At 41.3% G+C, this 20,543-nt stretch overlaps 1 protein-coding gene across 2 annotated transcripts in view; it reads left to right on the forward strand.

Moving 5' to 3' along the window:
• Positions 1 to 20,543, forward strand: part of ITSN1 (intersectin 1) — a 221,749-nt gene that overhangs the window by 99,324 nt on the left and 101,882 nt on the right. For both annotated transcript variants that reach the window (XM_004386976.2, XM_023741323.1), the window contains 6 exons: positions 393 to 508; positions 3,166 to 3,428; positions 5,258 to 5,407; positions 5,491 to 5,631; positions 9,804 to 9,891; positions 10,031 to 10,170. In XM_004386976.2, the coding sequence (XP_004387033.1) occupies positions 393 to 508; positions 3,166 to 3,428; positions 5,258 to 5,407; positions 5,491 to 5,631; positions 9,804 to 9,891; positions 10,031 to 10,170 (898 nt within the window). The remainder of the gene's footprint in view (positions 1 to 392; positions 509 to 3,165; positions 3,429 to 5,257; positions 5,408 to 5,490; positions 5,632 to 9,803; positions 9,892 to 10,030; positions 10,171 to 20,543) is intronic.

A 20,543-nucleotide genomic window follows, 5' to 3' on the forward strand; every position in this document is an offset into this window, starting at 1 on the left:
CTGTTCTAACATTCTTATAGTTACACAGTGAGCCTTAGAGGGTGATGGTGCCGTGAGCTGACATGTACAGAGTCTTTACTGTATGCCAGGTACTGTTCTAACTGTCTTTCAGTTATCAAGTAATTCAATCCTTGGAATTGTGGTAATTTTGGTGGTAGTTTTAAACATTCTGAGCAAGCTTAGATTTCAAGATCTGATGACATTTATATGTTCGTTCCTGTAGGCTTCTTTTTAGACAGAGAGGACCAAATCTTTATCTTTTCTTCATGATAGCTGACGTTTGCTCTATGATAGGCTGTAACCTTTTAAAATTCTCTTCACAGCTTGCTCAGTTCTCCTGTGACAGCTGTATGGGAGTCACTCTCTTTTTTCTCTTTCTTCCACGCTTGCAGGAGGGCTCGTTCAGGCAGCGGCATATCTGCTGTCAGCTCGTCCTCTGTAGACCAGCGGTTCCCAGAGGAGCCCGTGTTAGAAGACGAGCAGCAACAGCTTGAAAAGAAATTACCGGGTAAGCTGGGCTTCATGTTTCACTTGTGTCCCGTTAGAGATGTTCTGTCTCAAAGGGAAAGATGGAGGTCAAAATAAATTTAGCTTTTGGCATTTTTGCTCTTTTCTTTTAACTGAGGTTCGCCCGGAAGGGGCTGCTGTTCATGTGCTTTGAGAGATGGATATGTATAGAGAATAGGAACTCTGCTAATGCGTCTCGGCTCTAATTTTCACTTGAAATCTGATTGTATGCTGCTAAACAAATATTTTGTAAACGTTATGTAAAGAACACAAAAAAATTGCAAAACGGTAGGGTGGTTGCTTACTACCGCCAGTGCAGAAATAGAATATGAACTCACCTACTATTATTTTTCTCATGTTATTATAGGAAAATTGAAAACCTTTTAATAGCAGGAGCCTATGTTAAGTAATCCTTATTTATAATAGGTAAGTTCATCATTCTATTAAAATACCTTAAGACATCTAAAAAACGAAAACCAAGTCCACGGCCGTCGAGTTGATTCTGACTTATAGCAATGGTGCAGGACAGAGTAGAACTGCCCCATAGGGTTTCCTAGGCTGTAATCTTTATGGGAGTAGACTGCCACATCTTTCTCCTGCAGAGCGGCTGGTGAGTTAGAACCGCAGACCTTTCAGTTCACAGCCAAGTGCTTAACCACTGTGCCAGCAGGCCTCCCCTAAGACATCTGAGATGAACTATTAATGAGAAGATGATAAGTGATACTAAGAAGCAAGCGAAATTTATTTTGGGGTCTCTATGTTAAATACTTTGCCAGTGTCATTTTGCTGCATTTAAAGTGCTCGGTGGTTAATTGACCTTCTCAGGATACTAGCTTTCCCAGGTTACTCTTTAAATTACTTTGTAGTCACTGATGAAATACTTACTGAACATGATCTGTGTACAAGGCTATGCGTTAAGTGCAGTGAAGGATATAAAGGCTAATCATGCATGGCTTGTACCCTCTGGAAGCTTTTAGCGTAATAAAGGATTTAAGACATCCTCCGTGATACAGTGATATAAACAATCATCAAAAGCGTGTGTAAGTGCAATGCGTTCACGAAGGCAGTATTGGAGACGCACAGCAGACATCACTCACAGTTGTCATAGACTGGGAAAGCAAGAGGGATGAATCTCGGTTGTAGAGGTCACACTGGATGGGAGACTTAAAGGACGAAGAGTGGAAGTGGAAGTGAGGACCGTTTCAGGGACTGATAGCCATGAGAAGTCTCAAAGGCAAGTAAGTACAGGAATTTTCTTTTTCTGTTGGTAGTAGATATTCACCTGAGGTTTTTGAAGAGGAGGTGACATTATCAGATACGTTTGTTCATGCATTCATAAAGTGCCCCTGTGTACCAGAAATAGGAATCTCTGGTAGTAGAAACGGTTGAGTGTTCAACACTAACCAAGCGCTTGGTGTTTGAACCCACCCAGAGGTACCTAGGAAGAAAGGCCTGGCAGTCTGCTTTTGAAAAGATCACAGCTATGAAAACCCTATGGGGCAGTTCTACTCTGAATCACATTAAGTCGCCATGAGTCAAAATCGACTCAACAGCAGCTTTTTTTAAAATGTAGTGTCAGATACTAGACTTAATAGATGCTTAGGGACTTATGCATCTTTTAATTCTAGTATCTGACACTACATTTAAAAAAAAAAAAATCAAGAGGCAGAGTAAAGAGAATGCTGCCTCCTGAAAACACCAAAGGTGCAAGAAGAACAAGAGAAACAAAACATACTTGCCATTTTGATCCTAATCCCTAACTACAGTTACGTGAGGTGGGGCTGTGTACATCAGTGAAGACCAAACACAGATGTGGGGAGACGCCAAGGATGCGCACAGTCTCAGGTCTTAAGACAAAGTGTGAAGTGACAGCGCTTGAAATGAATTCGGAATAAGGGGAGCAGTGTGCACAGGCTGGCGGTGAGCGCTCCCCTCGTCTGCAGCTGGGACCTGGGAGAACCATGAACAGATGCTGCTGGGACACAGTATAGGCCGTAGAGCATGGGATTAAGAAAAATGAACAGAACAACACGGACATAAACAAAGGGTTAATAAGGATTAGAGAGACAAAGCTTTGATCTGGAAGATAGGTCTAAAATTCATAATTGACATCCTCGGAGAAGGAAACTGAATACGGATTAGAAAAAAATATCTCCCGACCGTGATCTACAGAATGATTAGGCCCCGCTTGTTCTTCGGTGTGAAACACAGACCCCTCACATTCCTGCCCTCCTTCCAGAAATTGTCGTCTTTGTTAGACTAGAAGGCACGCCAGTTGTGTGGGGGGGGGGGGGTAAAAAAGGGAGAAATTCAAGATGCAAAATAGGTGGGGGTCAATTACTGAACCAAGGTCATGGGCAAATGCAGAGTAACAGGGAAGGAAAGGAGATTGGCTGATGATACAGAGGTGCTTTAGAAAGATTGTTCTAGAAATGGTGTTTGGTGTGGAGGGTGAGTGTGTCAGCAGGAGGTTAGGTGAGGGGCTTCATTCATAGTGCTTGTGAAAGGTAACAAGGGCACATGCAGAAGGAACGGAGAGGAGGCTTAGGGGGCTCTAGAGCTGAGTTTGTACTACAAATACACCAGCGAGTTTTACTTCTGAAAACAGCACGTTGAAAATCATGACTTTTCATAACCAATCTGTTTCTCGTTTTATAGTAACATTTGAAGATAAGAAGCGTGAGAATTTTGAACGTGGCAATCTGGAACTGGAGAAGCGAAGGCAAGCCCTCTTGGAACAGCAGCGCAAAGAGCAAGAGCGCTTGGCACAGCTAGAACGGGCAGAGCAGGAAAGGAAAGAGCGGGAGCGCCAGGAACAGGAACGCAAAAGACAGCTGGAGTTGGAGAAGCAGCTGGAAAAGCAGCGGGAGCTGGAACGTCAGAGAGAGGAGGAGAGGAGGAAAGAAATCGAGAGACGGGAGGTCAGCAGCTGTGGAACCACCGTGATTAGTGCACGTGCTCTTGGGTGCACTCTCTCTCTAAAGAACTATACAAATAATACATGAATAGAGTGTTTTTCTTTTTCTTTTTCCTCCCTCCTTCCTTCCTTTACTTTCTTATTTTTATAATTCAGTGGTTTCATTATAGTCACAAAGCTGTGCAACTACCACCGCCACTAATTCAGAACATTTTCAAAGGGAAACTCTTCAGTCGTTAGCAGTCACTCCTCATGCCCTTCCCTGCCCCACCAACCAGCTCTAGGCAACCACTAATCTACTTTCTGCCTCTATGGATTTGCCTAGTCTGGGTACTTCATGTAAATGGAATCAGAAAATATGGGGCCTTTTATATATGGCTTCTTTTACTTAGCATGTTTTTAAGATTCATGAATCGGTACTTTATTCCTTTTTATCGCTGAATGATATTCCATTTTATGAATATACCACATTTTGTTTACTTACTCATCAGTTGATGGACATTTGGGTTGTTTTCACTTTTTGGCTTTTATGAATAATGCTGCTATGAATATCCACATACAAGGTTTTGGTAATACAGCCTTGTAAAAAATTGAAAATAAAACCATTGATACTTTTCTGAATCTTTTTCTCTGCATTTATACACATTTATAGAAATATAAAGGTTTGTTTGGTGGAGAAGGGGAAGGATTGTTGATGTGATTTTATTTTTTTTTTAACCATAACTGGTATACCAACTGTATTATTCTGCAACTTATTTTTTTTAACATTGAGCATATGTCTTAGAAATATTCATTACGTTTTATGGAACACTTCATAAATTTGGTGCCGTACCTGGGTAGGGACTAAGCTAGTCTCATCTGTCTTTCCAGTGTTAGTATATTACTTCAACAGAAGCACATGCAATGATTCTCTCTTGTGTGAATGAAACAGATTTTAAAGATGGGGAATTTTTCCAAATGGAAAAGCAATAATACATTGGTTTCGTCTTGGGATGATTGCTTCAGAAAATTTTTAGCCAGAAGCTGCTTTTATTCAGACTGATACACACAGATACTAACAAAGTCTTAATTTTCCAGAACAATCTTCCTTTCTTCTATATGAAATAATGACATTTTAGAGTATTTGCTCAGAATTATTTGGTAGGCATTTGACATGTGCAGGGCATCGTTAGTCTGTGGGGATGTAGGTAATGGTGAGCGAACACTCTAGCTGTCCTCCAGGGCCTTACAGTGTGGTTGGAAGACAAGTACGTAAGAGGTGATTACAATAATGAGTTCCCAGCGCTCTGATCGTGGGCTTACCTAGCAGTCGTCAGAGGCGGTGTGGAAGAGGGCTGACATCTCCTCAGAAATTACAGGACCTTTTGTACTAAAAAGGAAATGAATGATTAGGGAGGCCGGGTCACAGATGTTTAAAACTTGGGATAAGTACTTCTCTTCTCATGGGAGAAAACAGTTGTTTATTTTTTGTTCTGCAGGTTTGGGGTTGTTTTTGCTAGAATAAGTAAATTTTCCCTGTTCTTTGTGAGTCGGTAAATAAGAGCAGTTTTATTTAGCGCATCAAGTGTTCGTGAAGGCATAAAGAATTCTATTCCAGTGGTGAAATGATCTGTCAGTTTTTTCATATGTGAACATAATAGTCAATTCTCCATATTCCTTTTTTCTCTCTAGAAGGAATACTGGATATTCATAAAACTATTTTTGCTGTACTATAATGGTTTCTTGTAATGTTTAAAAGTATTTCACCCCTGAAAGAAAAGACTTTTATTAAGAGATGTTGATTAGTTTAAGGACTTAGGAAATCAATAAAGCAGCTGTTTTTATATGTCACAGGCTGCAAAACGTGAACTTGAAAGGCAGCGACAACTTGAGTGGGAGCGCAATCGACGGCAAGAGCTACTCAATCAAAGGAACAGAGAACAAGAGGACATAGTTGTCCTGAAAGCAAAGAAAAAGACTTTGGAATTTGAATTAGAAGCACTAGTGAGTAAAGTTTGATTTTGCTTTGGAAATACATTAATCACCATTAAAAACGGTAATAATTCTTATTTTTTTTAATGTTAAAGAACGATAAAAAGCATCAACTAGAAGGCAAACTTCAGGACATCAGATGTCGGTTGACCACCCAAAGGCAAGAAATCGAGAGCACAAACAAATCTAGGGAGCTGAGGATTGCAGAAATCACACACCTGCAGCAGCAGTTACAGGTGAGAAAATAATGCTCCTAAAAGCTTCTCGGCTTACGTGGTCTCCTCTAGTTTCACCCATTGACTGATTCATTCAGCAGACATTGGGCATCTGCCATATTCTAGGCACTAGAAAGCAAAGGTGAGTTGGACAGGGTCCTCGCCTGAAAAGTGGGACGTCAGGTAACCACCTCACGAAATGTTTGCTGAGCGCCGATGCTCACCAGGTGCTCTTCTGGGCCCCGAGGGCCCCGCAGAGAGCAACAGACGAGAGGACCTGCCTCCCCGAGTGCACACCCTGCCTGCGAGGGAGACAGACGCTGAGGAAATGAGGGAGGCACCCACTCTGCTAGAGGGTGAGACGTGCTGTGGAGCATGAGCGGGGACGGCTTAGAGTGTGCTGAGGGTGGTCAGGACAGGCCTCTCTGCAAGGGTGACGTATGGATGCAAACTAGACAAGGACCCACCCCGTGGCTGTCACCTGAACCAGCTGTAGGTGGGGAAACAGCAGGACAGAGTTCCTGTGGTTACAGCAAGGAGGCCAGCGTGGTTACAGCAGGAAGGAGGAGTGGGGCCAGATCACCTGGAACCCTGTAGTCCACTCACAGGACTCTGGCTTTTAGTGTGATGATTAAAACAAATAAGTGCGATGAAGTATTTTAGTGGGTATGAGAGAGAGGTGTACAGGGAAGAGTTGGAGACATAGTGCAGTACTATAGACGAACCAAAAAAAAACCCTAACTCGTTGCCATCAAGTTGAGTTGATTCTGACTCATAGCAACCCTATAGGCCAGGGTAGAACTGCCCCATACGGTTTCCAAGGCTGTAATCTTTAGCGGAGCAGACTGCCACATCTTTCTCCCACAGAGTGGCTGGTGGGTTTGAACCACCCACCTTTCAGTTAGCAGTTGAGTGCTTAACCACTGCACCACCAGGGCTCCTATACTTGTTGCCATTGAGTTGATTCTTTTAGCGACCCTGTATTATAGGCAGTTACTTTTTTTTTTTCAGTTTTATTTTGTTCTTGTTTTTGAGAATATACACAGCAAAACATACATCAGTTTAACCTTTTCTCCCTATACTATTCAGTGACATTGATTCCATTCTTCAAGTTGTATAAACCATTCTCACCCTCCTTTTTGAGTTGTTCCTCCCTCATTAACATAATCTCACTCCCCCCCTAAAGTTTCTGTCTAATCTTTTGAGTTGCTGTTGTCACTCTGATCTCATTTAGATAGTTCTTCAAAGAGCATAATACTCAAGGCAGGCATTTTTTTCTAATTAAGCTAAACTATCATTTGGTTTTAAGAAGACTTCAAGAGATATTTATGGTTTAAGTTTTAAAGATCATCCAAGGAAATCGTTTCAGGGGTTCATCTAGCCCCCTTGGCTCCAGAAAGTCTGGAGTCCATGAGAATTTGAAATTCTTTTCTAGGCCCTTCTGTCTGAATTTCATTACCTACCCAGAGTTGACCACCAGCTTATCTTACCGGCTGGTTTGGTATCGAATGTTGAGCTAGGAGTCATCAAATTCACGTACGTACTGCTCTGCGTTTCACGTTACCAAACCCATTGCCGTCGAGTCGATTCATGTAGGACAGGGTAGAACTGCCCCGTAGGGTTTCCAAGGAGCGGCTGGTGGATTTGAACTGCTGACACTTGGTTAGCAGCCAAACGCTTAACCACTGCACCACCAGGACCCTGCATTTCATGTTAAGACCTCAGATATTTAATGCAGGGCTAATTTATTCAATCTGTACACTGAGCAAATAATCTGAGAAGCTGGACTATATGAAGAAGAACGAGCATCAGGATTGGAGGGAGACTCATTAACAACCTGCTTTGTGCAGATGACACAACCTTGTTTACGGAAAGTGAAGAGAACTTGAAGCACTTACTGATGAAGATCAAAGATCACAGCCTTCAGTATACTTTACACCTCAACATAAAATAAAAATCCTCACAACTGTACCAATAAGCAACATCATGATAAACAGAGAAAAGATTAAAGTTGTCAAGCATTTCGTTTTACTTGGATCCACAGTCAACACCCATGGAAGCAGCAGTCAAGAAATCAAAAGACACATTGCATTGGGCAAATCTGCTGCAAAAGACCTCTTTAAAGTGTTGAAAAGCTAAGATGTCACCTTGAAGACTAAGTGCGTGTGACCCAAGCCATGGTGTTTTTAATAGCCTCATATGCATGCAAAAGCTGGACGATGAATAAGGAGGACCAAAGAAGAGTTGATGCCTTTGAATTATGGTGTTGACAAAGAATATTGAATATACCATGGACTGCCAAAAGAATGAGCAAATCTGTCTTGGAAGAAGTACAGCCAGAATGCTCCTTAGAGGTGAGGATGGGGAGACTTTGTCTCACATACTTCGGACATGTTATCAGGAGGGATCAGTCCCTGGAGAACGACATCATGCTTGGTAAAGTAGAGGGTCAGTGAAAAAGAGGAAGACCCTCAGCTAGATGGATTGACACGGTGGCTACAACAGTGGGCTCAAGCGTAACGGTTATGAGGATGGCGCAGGACCGGACAGTGTTTCGCCCTGTTGTACATAGGGTCTCTATGAGTCAGAACCGACTCGACTGTTTCTAACAACAACAGCTCCATAGTGGACCCGCACTAAACACGGCTGCTTCACGGCCCCTTTATGGTGCAGCTGTCATTGCTGAACTCATGGTTTCAGTTTCTAAACTCACAGCAATTCTGTACAGTCCTTTGAGACATATGCAGATTATATTCAGTTTCCTATATATCTTTAGTTGATGGTAGTATTTGAACTTTGTGACACGAAATATTTAGCCTTCCAGTGAAGTAACAGCAGCTAACTTTCATTGCTGCTGAGCGGATGACCCCACTTACCCCATGGATGCCATGAGAATGTTAACTCACTCAACAGTTACTCCTCCAGCACCCCGTGTGCTGTGGGTAAAGATATTTCCCTTCTCACCATCTTCAGAAATCCTGGGCACCTGGCAACACCATCTTTCCTGTCGTCCAGAGAGTAGACTGTTTTCAATGTGAGTGAAGAAGGGCTGCTGGCGTTGCAGTTCCCTAATTACCTTTTTCAGTTCAAAAGAAGTGACATGTTTGATAGTTTAGCATAATTTTGTCTTTTACACTTTGAACGATGCCGTCTCTTGGAAAATAATTCATTTCAAAGTATATTTGCAGCCCTATCTTTTGATAGCATGTCTAGTTAGAAATAAATAATGGTAATATACCGCTCAGATTATAGGCCAAATGCAATTAAACTAGCATAACTAAGTAGATGTTTATAGTATAAAATGGCCCACAGAAATTGTTGTAAAAGAAACAGTAGGAAACCTCTTTTTGCATACGTGTAGAAAGGATACAGGATAATTTCAGCTGAGCTTAAGCAAATAACCAAAAATCAGACAAAACCCACTGCCGTCAAATCGATTCCATCTCATAGCGAGCCTATAGGACATAAGGTTTCCAAGGAGGAGCTGGTGGATTTGAACTGCCAACCTTTTGGTTAGCAGCTGAGTTCTTAACCACTGCACTGCTAGGGCTCCTCAACAGATACAGTGCTTGGCAAATCGCTCAAGAAAACTACTCAACAGCCCTGTTCAATGTGATCTTAAGCTTTTTTTTTTTTTAATGTCAATTAAAAAATAGTTGATTTAAGACTTTCATGTACCTGTTTAAAATTGTAGTTCCATTCTGTGTGGTAGAAGAACATAAATGACAGCTAAGGTCCAGCTTCTCTTATACGGTAAACCTCAGTCAACCCTGTTAAGTATCCAAGTTCGGAGTAGAATAGTTTTCATTTAAACTGCTCAGTCAGTTTACAGAAAACAGGGTTGCTGGATTTGCATTTGATCAGGGTGCAATTCAGAGATCCTTACTTCAGTTTTCTCTCTGCTGAGTTGTACTACATAAAGTACATTTTTTAAAGCTTATGAATAGCCATTGAGTCAAAAATATAAGGAATATCAAGGGAGCTATAAATGTCTTAACTGTGTTTCAGTAAAAAGCATTTGGCAGACAGTGAATTCCTTGGCAGGATCACCATGATGAGAGATTAAATACCGTTTCAGTGGAGAGGCTTTGGGCTGAGATTGGGAGAAGAGCTGGCTGTGCCCTGCCTGGATGGCGAACCTGGACTTGGTCGTTTTCACGTCACTGACGGTTGTTTTCTCTCTTCTCTCCCAGGAATCTCAGCAAATGCTTGGAAGGCTTATTCCGGAAAAACAGATACTCAATGACCAACTAAAGCAAGTTCAGCAGAACAGTTTGCACAGTAGGTGTTTTATTTTTAAAGTTGTCCTTTTCCTTTTTAATGTCAAGAATTTCTCAAGGTGAAAGGAGAACATTGAAAATCTTTTTTTCTTCACTACCATGCTAAGTTTTTCACATCTCGCCATGTTTTTCTAAACTAGGAGATTCACTTCTTACAGTCAAAAGAGCCTTAGAAGCAAAAGAACTAGCTCGGCAGCAGCTCCGAGACCAGCTGGATGAGGTTGAGAAAGAAACAAGAGCGAAGCTGCAGGAGATTGATATTTTCAACAATCAGCTGAAGGTAAACACCTGTGTGCCTACTACGCGCATGTCCTGCCCTTTAATTTTTCTAACTGGCCAGACGATAAGTTGATATTTAATCCCAGGGAGAAAAGTGTATTATTCTGGTTTGTCAGCCTTTGTGAAGGCCTTCACATTTATAGATGAACAGTATGCAATCCAAACTACATTTTTCTCTTTTAAAAAAAAATACAGAAATGAATTTGGCATCTATAAATCAGCGCTGAGTGGGTGGCCCCAACACGGTAGCTGTCTTTAATCTAAATTACGTTTTCACACTCTTCCGTCCCTTTGTCCGTCTACAACCACATCAAAGTGAATTCCAGAACCTAGGCCCATTAAGCTTCATCTTTCTCGTGTTCTTGGAAGACTGTTAAAACTAAGAGTTTTTCTGCCACTTCTTACCTTCAGGATTGTGCTTGAATGTAGATGTTTGTTGTGTTACCTGGCATTTACAAAGCGTTTTGTTCCGTGCAGTCATTGCTTTTGTCTTGGGGCGGAAGTGGTGTGTGGCTTTGTCATGTTTCCATGGAAAAGCTCGGGAAAATGCCAAGCTGTGCAGGAATGCAGAAGTGGTTAGAGCACTGCCTCCTTCAATTCCTCACTTTTGATTTAACTTTACAGCTTTATCATCTTAAGAATGTTAATTCCTACAGTAAAAACCAGAATGCAGACAGCTCAAATCCTGCATTTTAGATTTAAGTAGATAGTGGAGTTTTTATCCATTATGTCCTTATAAGAAATTGAATGTTATACTTTTTTCCCTCAAATGTTTGTTTTCCTCTTCCAACTTAATACCCTTTATACTTGATTCTGACCAGTTTAGTTGTTGACACTAGGAAAAAGTAAAAATTCTATTTGTTATTATGAAAATTAGGGAGAAAAGTTAGCACATTTGAGATTTTTATTAACCTTTGAATTGAGATTCGAAGCCAAACTATCTAGACATCTGAGTTTGAGGTATTTGTGCTGTTCTTTCAGAATAACATATGAGGAACTTCTCTGAATTGTCCGACTCCAGAAGAGTGCCCTGAGGGGGCAGGATTTGAGCCACCATAGTGTTTTCCTTCCCTTCCCTTTCATGCTCACGTGGTGTGTGTCTGCACCTGGTCCTCGCTTCCCGACTGTCTCGGTATCTGACGATAGTAAAAAATCTGTCATCCGACTATTTTGCGCAAGAACGACCTTGCTGAGCTGCGCATTTAACCTCAGTCTGGAACCTGTGGGGCGCACCTGCCTGTGGGCTCCAGGGGCGGGGCGTGGGCGGGTGGGCGGTGTTCACCTCTGTGGGGCCAACCCCTGGCAGAGCCCAAGGCCACCACCACCGCCCAGCCCGTGCCACCCCGCTTCCTGCACTGAGTGCACCCTGGAGCCCAAGTGGGGACACTGGGTGGCTGAGGATGCCCGTCAGCATGAATTTGGATTCCGGTGAGCAGTGCAAGGGTGAGCCTGGGACCGCCCCAGGTAATAGTGGGGCCACGGCTGCCCAGCTGGGAGGGCTGAGGCCGGGGAGGAGGGGATGCTGGGGCAGGAAATTGCAAGTATTTCACGTAACAGTGCTAACGACCTGGTCTTTGGAACCTAACCATGAGTGAGGAGTAGGTGCGCTGTGTATTTGGTCTGTGTTTGTGTATATGATCATGTGTGATACCTAAGTATTGGAAGTACAGTTGTAAGGTCTCCGTCTCTAGAATAAGCACAACAGCAGGCTCCCTGTCACTCTCAGCGTGACTTGTCAGTATTTCAAGCAAAAAGAACACAGCACACTTGCAAGCTTCCTGTGCGTCCTCAGAGTCTCTGGGAGTGTAAACTGCTAACTATGCAGCTATGTCTTCAACCCAGCCAGCGGTCCCGATTTCCGCCGTAATCTCAAGGTTCCTTGTTTTAGAAATTGGACTCTCCAAAGCAAGGTTCACATATTTAGAAAATGATACTCTAGTGAGTGATTTTTGATAAATGCCTGTGAGATTTACAGATTAAATTATTTTAGGATTAAATTGCTGTTGCCGTTGCTGAAGTGGTCTGAGTTGCCCTCCCTTTTCTCTTGAACTATCGGGGTATGAGTATAGAAAGGCAGATTTTAGCCCTTTTTTTCACTAGACCTTTTTACAAATATACTTATTTTTAAATAAGAATATTTCTTTGTCTTTTTAGTTTTTATTTTGGTTTTCCATGATTAACTTTAAATTTGAGTTAATACGATGAGTAAAAAAATCACAAGCCGGTATAGCTATGTTGTTTTGTTGTTGAATGCCCATTCGGAGCACTGAGTGACTGTTACGCTGCCTTGTGGTGGTTACTTCTGGTATATTCCTCTGAGACCTAGGGAAACCCAAACAGAAGCAGGTAAATTGAAGAATCAGAAAATTTATAGTTTGATTGAAACAACAGAGGCAGATTTAGTCTCGAGTATCTCCTGCCCACTTTTCTTTGTTGAAGTAACTTTTTTCTGACTTTAACGCATGTTTTCACTATCAACATAATTTCTTTTTTTTTTAATTTAATTTTATTGTACTTTAAGTGAAAGTTTACAATTCAAGTCAGTTTCTCATACAAAAATTTATACACATATTGCTATGTGACCCTAGGTGCTCTCCCTATACTGTGACAGCACACTCCTCCTCCTTTCTACCCCAGATTTCCTGTGTCCATTCAACCAGCTCCTGTCCCTTTCTGCCTTCTCATCTCACCTCTGGACAGAAGCTGTCCATTTAGTGTCATGTATCTACTTGAGCTAAGAAGCACAGTCTTCACGAGTATCATTTTATGTCTTATAGTCCAGTCTAATCTTTGTCTGAAGAGTTGGCTTTGGGAATGGTTTTAGTTCTGGGTTAACAGAGTTCGGAGGCGATGTCTTCTGGGGTTCCTCCAGTCTCAGTCAGACCATTTAGTCTGGTCTTTTTACTAGAATTTGAGTTCTGCCGCCTACTTTTCTCCTGCTCCATCAGGGACTGTCTGTGTGTTCCCTGCAGGGCAGTCATTGGTGGTAGCCAGGCACCATCTAGTTCTTCTGGTCTCAGGCTGATGGACCCTCTGGTTTATGTGGCCCTTTCTGTCTCTTGGGCTAATATTTTCCTTGTGTCCTTGGTGTTCTTTATTCTCCTTTACTCCAGGTGGGTTGGGACCAATTGATGCATCTTAGATGGCCGCTTGCAAGCTTTTAAGACCCCAGACGCCACTCACCAAAGTAGGATACAGAACATTTTCTTAATAAACTTTGTTGTGCCAATTGACCTAGATGTCCCCTGAAACCATGGTCCCCACACCCCTGCCCCTGCTACTCTGTCCCTCAAAGTGTTTGGTTGTGTTCAGGAAACTTCTTTGTTTTTGGTTTAGTCCAGTTGTGCTGACTTCCCCTGTAATATGTGCCATCCTTCCCTTCACCTAAGATAATTCTTATCTACCATCTAGTTAGTGAATACCCCTCTCCCTCCCTCCCCACCCTCGTAACCATCAAAGAATGTTTTCTTCTGTGTTTAAACCTCTTCCTGAGTTCTCATAATAGTGGTCTTATACAGTATTTGTCCTTTTGCAACTGACTAAATTCACTCAACAGAATGCCTTCCAGATTCCTCCATGTTATAAGATGTTTCACGGATTCATTGTTGTTCTTTATCATTGCGTAGTATTCCATTGTGTGAGTATACTATAATCTGTTTATCCATTCGTCCATCGATGGGCACCTAGGTTGCTTCCATCTTTTTGCTGTCGTGACCAGTGCTGCAGTGAACATGGGTGTGCGTATATCTATTCATGTGACGGCTCTTGTTTCTCTAGGATACATTCCAAGGAGTGGGACAGCTGGATCGTATGGTACTTCTATTTCTAGCTTTTTAAGGAAGTGCCAAATTGATTTCCATTTTACATTCCCACCAGCAGTGTATAAGTGTTCCAGTCTCTCCACCACCTCTCCAGCATTTATTATTTTGTGTTTTTTGGGTTAACGCCAGCCTTGTTGGGGTGAGATGGTATCTCATCGTAGTTTTGATCTGCATTTCTCTAATGGCTAATGATCCTGAGCATTTCCTCATGTGTCTGTTAGTGACCTGAATGTCTTCTTTGGCGAAGTGCCTGTTCATGTCCTTTGCCCATTTTTTAATTGGGTTATTTGTCTTTTTGTTGTTGAGGTTGTGCAGTATCTTGTAGGTTTTAGAGATTAGACGCTGATCAGATTTGCCGTAGCCAAAATTTTTTTCCCAGTCTATAGGTTGTCTTTTGACTCTTGGTGAAGACTTTTGATGAGCGTAAGTGTTTGATTTTTAGGAGCTCCCGGGTATCTAGTCGCTCTTCTGGTGCTTGTGTGTTGTTACTTATGGTTCATATTGTGTTTATGCCATGTGTTCGGGCTCCTAGTGTTGTCCCTGTTTTTTCTTCCATGATCTTTATCATTTTAGATTTTATATTTAAGTCTTGGATCCATTTTGAGTTAGTTTTTGTGCTTGGTGTGAGGTATGGGTCTTGTTTCATTTTTTTGCAGATGGATATCCAGTTATGCCAGCACCGTTGTTAAAGAGGCCGTCTTTTCCCCAGTGAACGGACCTTGGGCCTTTGTCTCAGCGTAATTTCTTGTCTAATGAGATAGGCAGGGCAGAACCAGCATTCTGACCCTTGGTGTCTGTTCGATGCCTCTTGATACAGCAGTGTTTTTACACCATCTGCAGTAATGATGCAACCATTACCGCTGCCTCGCATGGCGTGAAACGCTGGCAGCTGTCCCGTCGTCCCACACGTCTGATCTGACGGTGTGGATTGGCCGTATCCTAAACATTATTCTCCCAAAAGGAAGCCAGCTGGAGAGGACAGAAAAGAAATCAGGACTTGGCAGTTGTGTTTTGCGTTCATGTAGATTGCTCAGCTGGGAAAAGGAAGGTGTAGTTTGCTCATTATGGACGAGCACAGTGATACGGGTAAGTACTGATGGAGTGCAGGTTTTTTGGTGAGGTGACCAGACGCATCAACCTGTATTAAGTGGCTGGCTCCACAGATGTGAATTACATCTAGCAAAAACCAATTCTTGTGTTCCTCTGGTTAAAAAAAGAAAGAAACTGCTTATAATAAGTCAGTCACTTATTTGATGCATGCTTACCGTCATGTTCCAGTAGGTATAAAGGCCACGTAGGGGCTAATATTACCCTGGTTTAGCCCAAATCCTGTGGTCTTAGACAGAATTGGGAAGTAGAACTGTATGTAGTTTCTTGAAAAACTTTAAAGAGTAAATAATGTTTTGCAATTTTCTTTCCCTTTTTTGTTTTGACATAGTCTACCTTAGTCCTTTTCCACCAAAATGTCTAGTCCAGATTCATTTTTCTTCTGAGGACCCCTCCTGTTGGCTTCCGTTTGGGAAGAATTCTGCTCCTACCTTCCCTACCCAAGATCTGATAACCAGAGGCGGAAATTCTCAAGTCATTAATTAAAGAGGGAAAAGGTGACAGGTAATTTGTTTCATATAGGTAGCGAGATATCGGTTGCCTGTGGTCAAATGGCTGCAGATTCAGACAGTGGAATAGTGTTCTCTAGAGTCTTGGACCTTTAAGGTTCCACCTGTTGTTATGGAAGTTCAGGGCTCATTCTTCCTTTAGGAGAGGCTCCCTTCCATCCATATTAATGGGCCTTCACCATGTGCATAAGGTCCCTGGGTGGTGCAGACCGTTTGCTCTCAGCTACTAAGCAAAAGGTCGGCGGTTCAGATCCACCCAGCACCACAGAAGAAAGGCCTGGAGAAAGATCTGAAGACATATGCGTCTTTCTTTTTTTAGTTTACCACCCAAAACAATGGATTAGTTGAGAAAGAAAACAAAGGAATCTTACTGTAACAAAAAACGCTTGCTTTTGTTTTTTAAATAAGTGTGTAGGAAAGGTGAGGGCGGGAGAGGAGGAGAAATGACAGCACCCTGAGACGGGATGTGCTGGGCTGGGCACTCCGCACTTAATGGCCGGGATGTGCTGGGCTGGGCACTCCGCACTTAATGGCCGGGATGTGCTGGGCTGGGCACTCCGCACTTAATGGCCGTGTGTCTCTGCTGCCTCTCATGTGAATAGTAGCTTGTAGCTTTCTCGTGATGACATGAAATAGGCAGCCAGTGATTTAACCAGGAATCACCGGTTTTTAAAGTAATGAATTCATACTTCTTAAAGCAGTTTTAATTCAGTGGATCAAATTTGTTTACTGTAATTTTCTGCTTTTAAAATGTATTCTGTATTCAGCAAATATTTTATCACACTAAGAAATCGATAGTCTTTGCCTGTTTATGTTCCAGAAACATCAATTTAAAATTATTATCTATCACTTTCTCTTTATACCTCATCTTATAGGTATCGAAAAAAAATTTTTTAAAAATCAAAACTCAACTTTTTCTGGAGACTCATTATTCCCAAGGGGCACATTCTGATAATTATATTTTCCTTACATAAGCGTTTACATACAGTTAAGAGATTGTGGTTTTAACAAGTGTCAGACGCCATTACTGATAGACGCCTCCACCTTGCCCTTGCCGGGGGCAGCAGTCACTGTTCGCAGCTTTCCGGGAACTGACCGCCTGGTGCTGCAGACTTTAATACCTCAGCTGTAACACAGAGCAACAGTGTCAGGTAGAGTTTGTAGTTTTCAAGGCTTCATTTATGCCAAATAAAGAGGACGTGACACCCAAAAAGGCTAGGTGTTGTGTTTCATGTTGAAAAGTTGCGTCCTTGTTGGTTCCTGGGTGGACACTGTGTGCTGGCCAAGACCTCGTGTGAACAGCATGTGCATGGGAGCGTTTCTTTCTTCCCACCAGTGGCAACCTAGAGGGTGGTGTGGCAGGGCCTGCAGTTCTCCTGGGCTGCATCACCCACTTAGACTTCTTTCTAAAGGTCCCCATGCCCTACTCAGGCAATGCTCATCTGTCTCAGACTAAGAATGATGGGCTGTCTGCAGCTCTGGACGTGCATTTCCCACTCACAGCGGAGCGCTCACTGTTTAGCATTTACCACCAGGTTCTAAGCCTTTTTTGTACAAAGTCACTAACGATTAGCTCTCGAGAGTCATGAACCTTTCCCCCTGACAAGGTGTGTGTGGGGTACTGTAAACTCTGAATCACAAGTCGGACAAGGTACTATGTACTGTAGTCTTGCCTTTAAAACTAGCGTTTCAGATCATTAAATCTGCCTCTTGTCTGCAAAAATTGGAGAGACAGCACCAGGGATCATTTGGGTCTCTGCATATTTACATCTCTCCAGAAACAATATTATTATAGGCAGCATACAGTTCCCAAAATGGATAGTATCTTATTTCTTAGCCAAACTTGAGATTTTAGGACTAATTTAGAATTAAAAATTATATTCCTTAATGTACTTGGAAAAACTCTTCTTAAATTACACACCAAGGGCTCTTAGAAGTGTAAGTTCTGCCCATAATGGTACCTGTTCTAAGGTTTCTTCTGAGAACTGAGTTGATGTTGAAATTGAAATGCCCGTTACAGTAAAGCAGGCTGTTTACTTAACTAAGGCTTTTGTGCTCTTGGTTTCAGACGCCTGCTTTCATCACAGGCTTGTTCATTACGAAGGCAGTGAAAGGCAAAATGTTTAGCAACCAAGGGAAAAAAGAAAAGAGCTGGAGAAAGAACCGCAGAACAGAAATGAGAAGTTAGGGAAAAATGCATGCGAGGGGAAACTTGGAGGAAAGAGAAAAGTTGGAGAAAGCGTAGACCAGGATAGCAAGAGAGATCAGTGTGAATTCCAATCACAACGTTGCTTCCGCGTAATCAGTAGAAAAACGTTTGACTGGTTCACGGTTTGCTGTCTTATTTTGTTCAAGATAAAATTTATTTTTGCCTGTATGATCCTTTTGAAAAGACCTCTTCTCCATAGAAATAATAAAATCCTCTAATTCAATGTACTTGTGATGGTGGAAACTTTGTAGAGATTCCTTGAATATAGAAAAATACTTAAAACTTCCCCAAGACTGGAAATAGTTAACAGATGTTGTACATTAGATTCTGTGTCACACTAGTAGACTTGTTGGTTGAGTTTTTAGTTATGGTGGGTTTTTTTGTTTGTTTGTTTTTGTTAGGTTTTTAAAAATATTTAATAAGAGGTGATTTGGGAGAGAGGGAAAAGCAAAACTTACTCTTTTGAAAAAATGTTTTCTTCCCTTTTGCTGTTGTCTTGTTTAGCCAACCTCCTTGACAGTTTTATCCTCCAGAATGACATGCATTTAAAATAGTAGGAGCTTAAACTTTGTGAATAACGCTGAAGCATTTGGAGAAAATTCGGTTTTTCAGAATAAGCTGGAATCACTTTTCTCTTTCTGGTAACATCAGGGCACCTACCAAAGCCTCATGGAGAAGAGTCTCAAAAGGCTTTCTCTGTTGCAGAGAGGACAGGATTTCCTTGCTCTTTCTCTTCTCTCTTCACCTCCCACTTCTGCCACCACCATCCTGTCCCAGTGCATCCCTCCTTAGAGCTCGCCTAGCAGCTGTGACCACTGATTTGTGCCAAAGGGAAGTGGACTTAACTGTTTGGGTACATATTGGCTAATGTTTCAGAACCTGTTAATATATTTAGAAGTCTTATTTAAACATGTTTCTAAACGTTAGTGTACTCTTTTCCTAATTTAAATAACCAATCGATGTATCTTCTTCTTTATACTCCTCCCATTTATAATACATCAACAGCGAATAAACTTTAAAATTTTATGGTAAGTGGAATATCAGTACCTAAACGGGCTTGCATACCGTTTCTGTGTTCTGAAGCCCTTAGTTACTTTGCAGACCTTTTGCCCGTGTACAAGTCCTCTGTCCCCATTGGGTTTGTTTGTGGGCTTTCCTGGATAACTTTCCATTTGCTTCACGACCACTGTTAAAGACACTGTATTTTAAAACTTGGAAATTTTAAAAATTCTGATTTTGTGTGCTGCATGATTCTTCCGGGTGAGAAATAATGTTTATACAAAAGCACTTCTACTTTAGGCATTCTGTAGGTGTTAAATTGTAGACAAAACAAACAAAAACTTTTGTTCACCACCTGAAATTTCTAATGCAAGTACCTAGGTCAGTCTCCCTTGAGGTCAATTTAATGTTAACAGTATGAAGATTATCATTATTAGAAGATGCATTTTGAACAGTTTTATTTTGATATGTGGCGGTGTTCTTGACTTTTAAGTAATTAAGGTTTGCAATGTTTATGAAAAGGAAGCCCATATCTGTTGTTCAGGTGGATACTTCTATTTTTTATATTTCAAGTAAGTAAGATAACTTGACATAATACATCTGTTTTTGAGTTCTCTAAGACCAAAAGAAGGAGCAGTAGGCATGGGTATTAGATCAAGTATTTCTTAGCATAGCTATAGAACAGCTATCTTCAATAAACTTGAAAGTGAGCCATGTTTCTCAGGGGGAAAAAAAAGTGTTGTATCCTCTTGAGAATTCAATTCGTCAAGCATATTGCTTTTGAAATGCTTTGGCTGTGTGCCATAGGGTGTCAAAAGATGCTTTAGGGTTCAAATATCTTAGTTCTTTAGGAGAAATAAATGACTTTTCCCCACTTGGTTCAGGGAATAAAGACTATTTTCATTTATCTTAGCTAATAGAAGACAAAATTTGCTAATAGTTTTTTTTTTTTTTTTTAATTGTAGTTCATAATCTGTGTTTAGTCAAAGACTGCTTTAGGGATCTAATGAAAATTATGAGCCCTCTATGCCAGAAAAATGCAAATGTACCCCAACTTTGCATACAGTTTCATGATGTTCACCAAGCCGAAGCTTATTCATGGACCCCGGTTAAGAAGCTTTGCTATGTATGTTTAGAGTTCTGTATTTATTATTGGTGATAAAAAAATCTTATTTTTTTAATTTATAAATGTTAAACATTTTATCTAAGTTTTGTTTTACCACATAAATATTTGTTTATAACATGTAGCTTAAAATTCTTAAGTGCTTGTTTAAGTATTTATTTAAAAAGCAATTATACTTCATTAGAAGATAATGTTAAATTATTGCCAACTGTACCTAGTGTAATATATATCACACCCTGGAATAGAAATCACAGAAGAAAAAATCAAGAAAATGTACACTCTCTACCGAATTGCTAGATAAATATCCAGCCAAGAAACGCATGCTTGTAGAGTTACTGATTTTGGAAAAAAGGAAGTTAATTCGAGGAAGAACCACAAGTGAGATACTGACTTTTGATTCTTAATTTCTTACTTGTTCTATTTTTATCTTAGTTATATCAGTGGGGCTTTAATAGAATTTGTCGTTACTTTAACCAGGTTGACCACCAGGAAAGACTGATAATGGTACACTTAATGTCATGAAGTTTTTCTTGACTGTTTCTCCCAGTTCACTCATTGCCTGGGTGTTTCTCCCAGTCCACTCATTGCCTGGGTGTTTCTCCCAGT

Source organism: Trichechus manatus, unplaced genomic scaffold, assembly GCF_000243295.1.
Source record: "Trichechus manatus latirostris isolate Lorelei unplaced genomic scaffold, TriManLat1.0 scaffold00177, whole genome shotgun sequence".
NCBI classification, from domain to species: domain Eukaryota; kingdom Metazoa; phylum Chordata; class Mammalia; order Sirenia; family Trichechidae; genus Trichechus; species Trichechus manatus.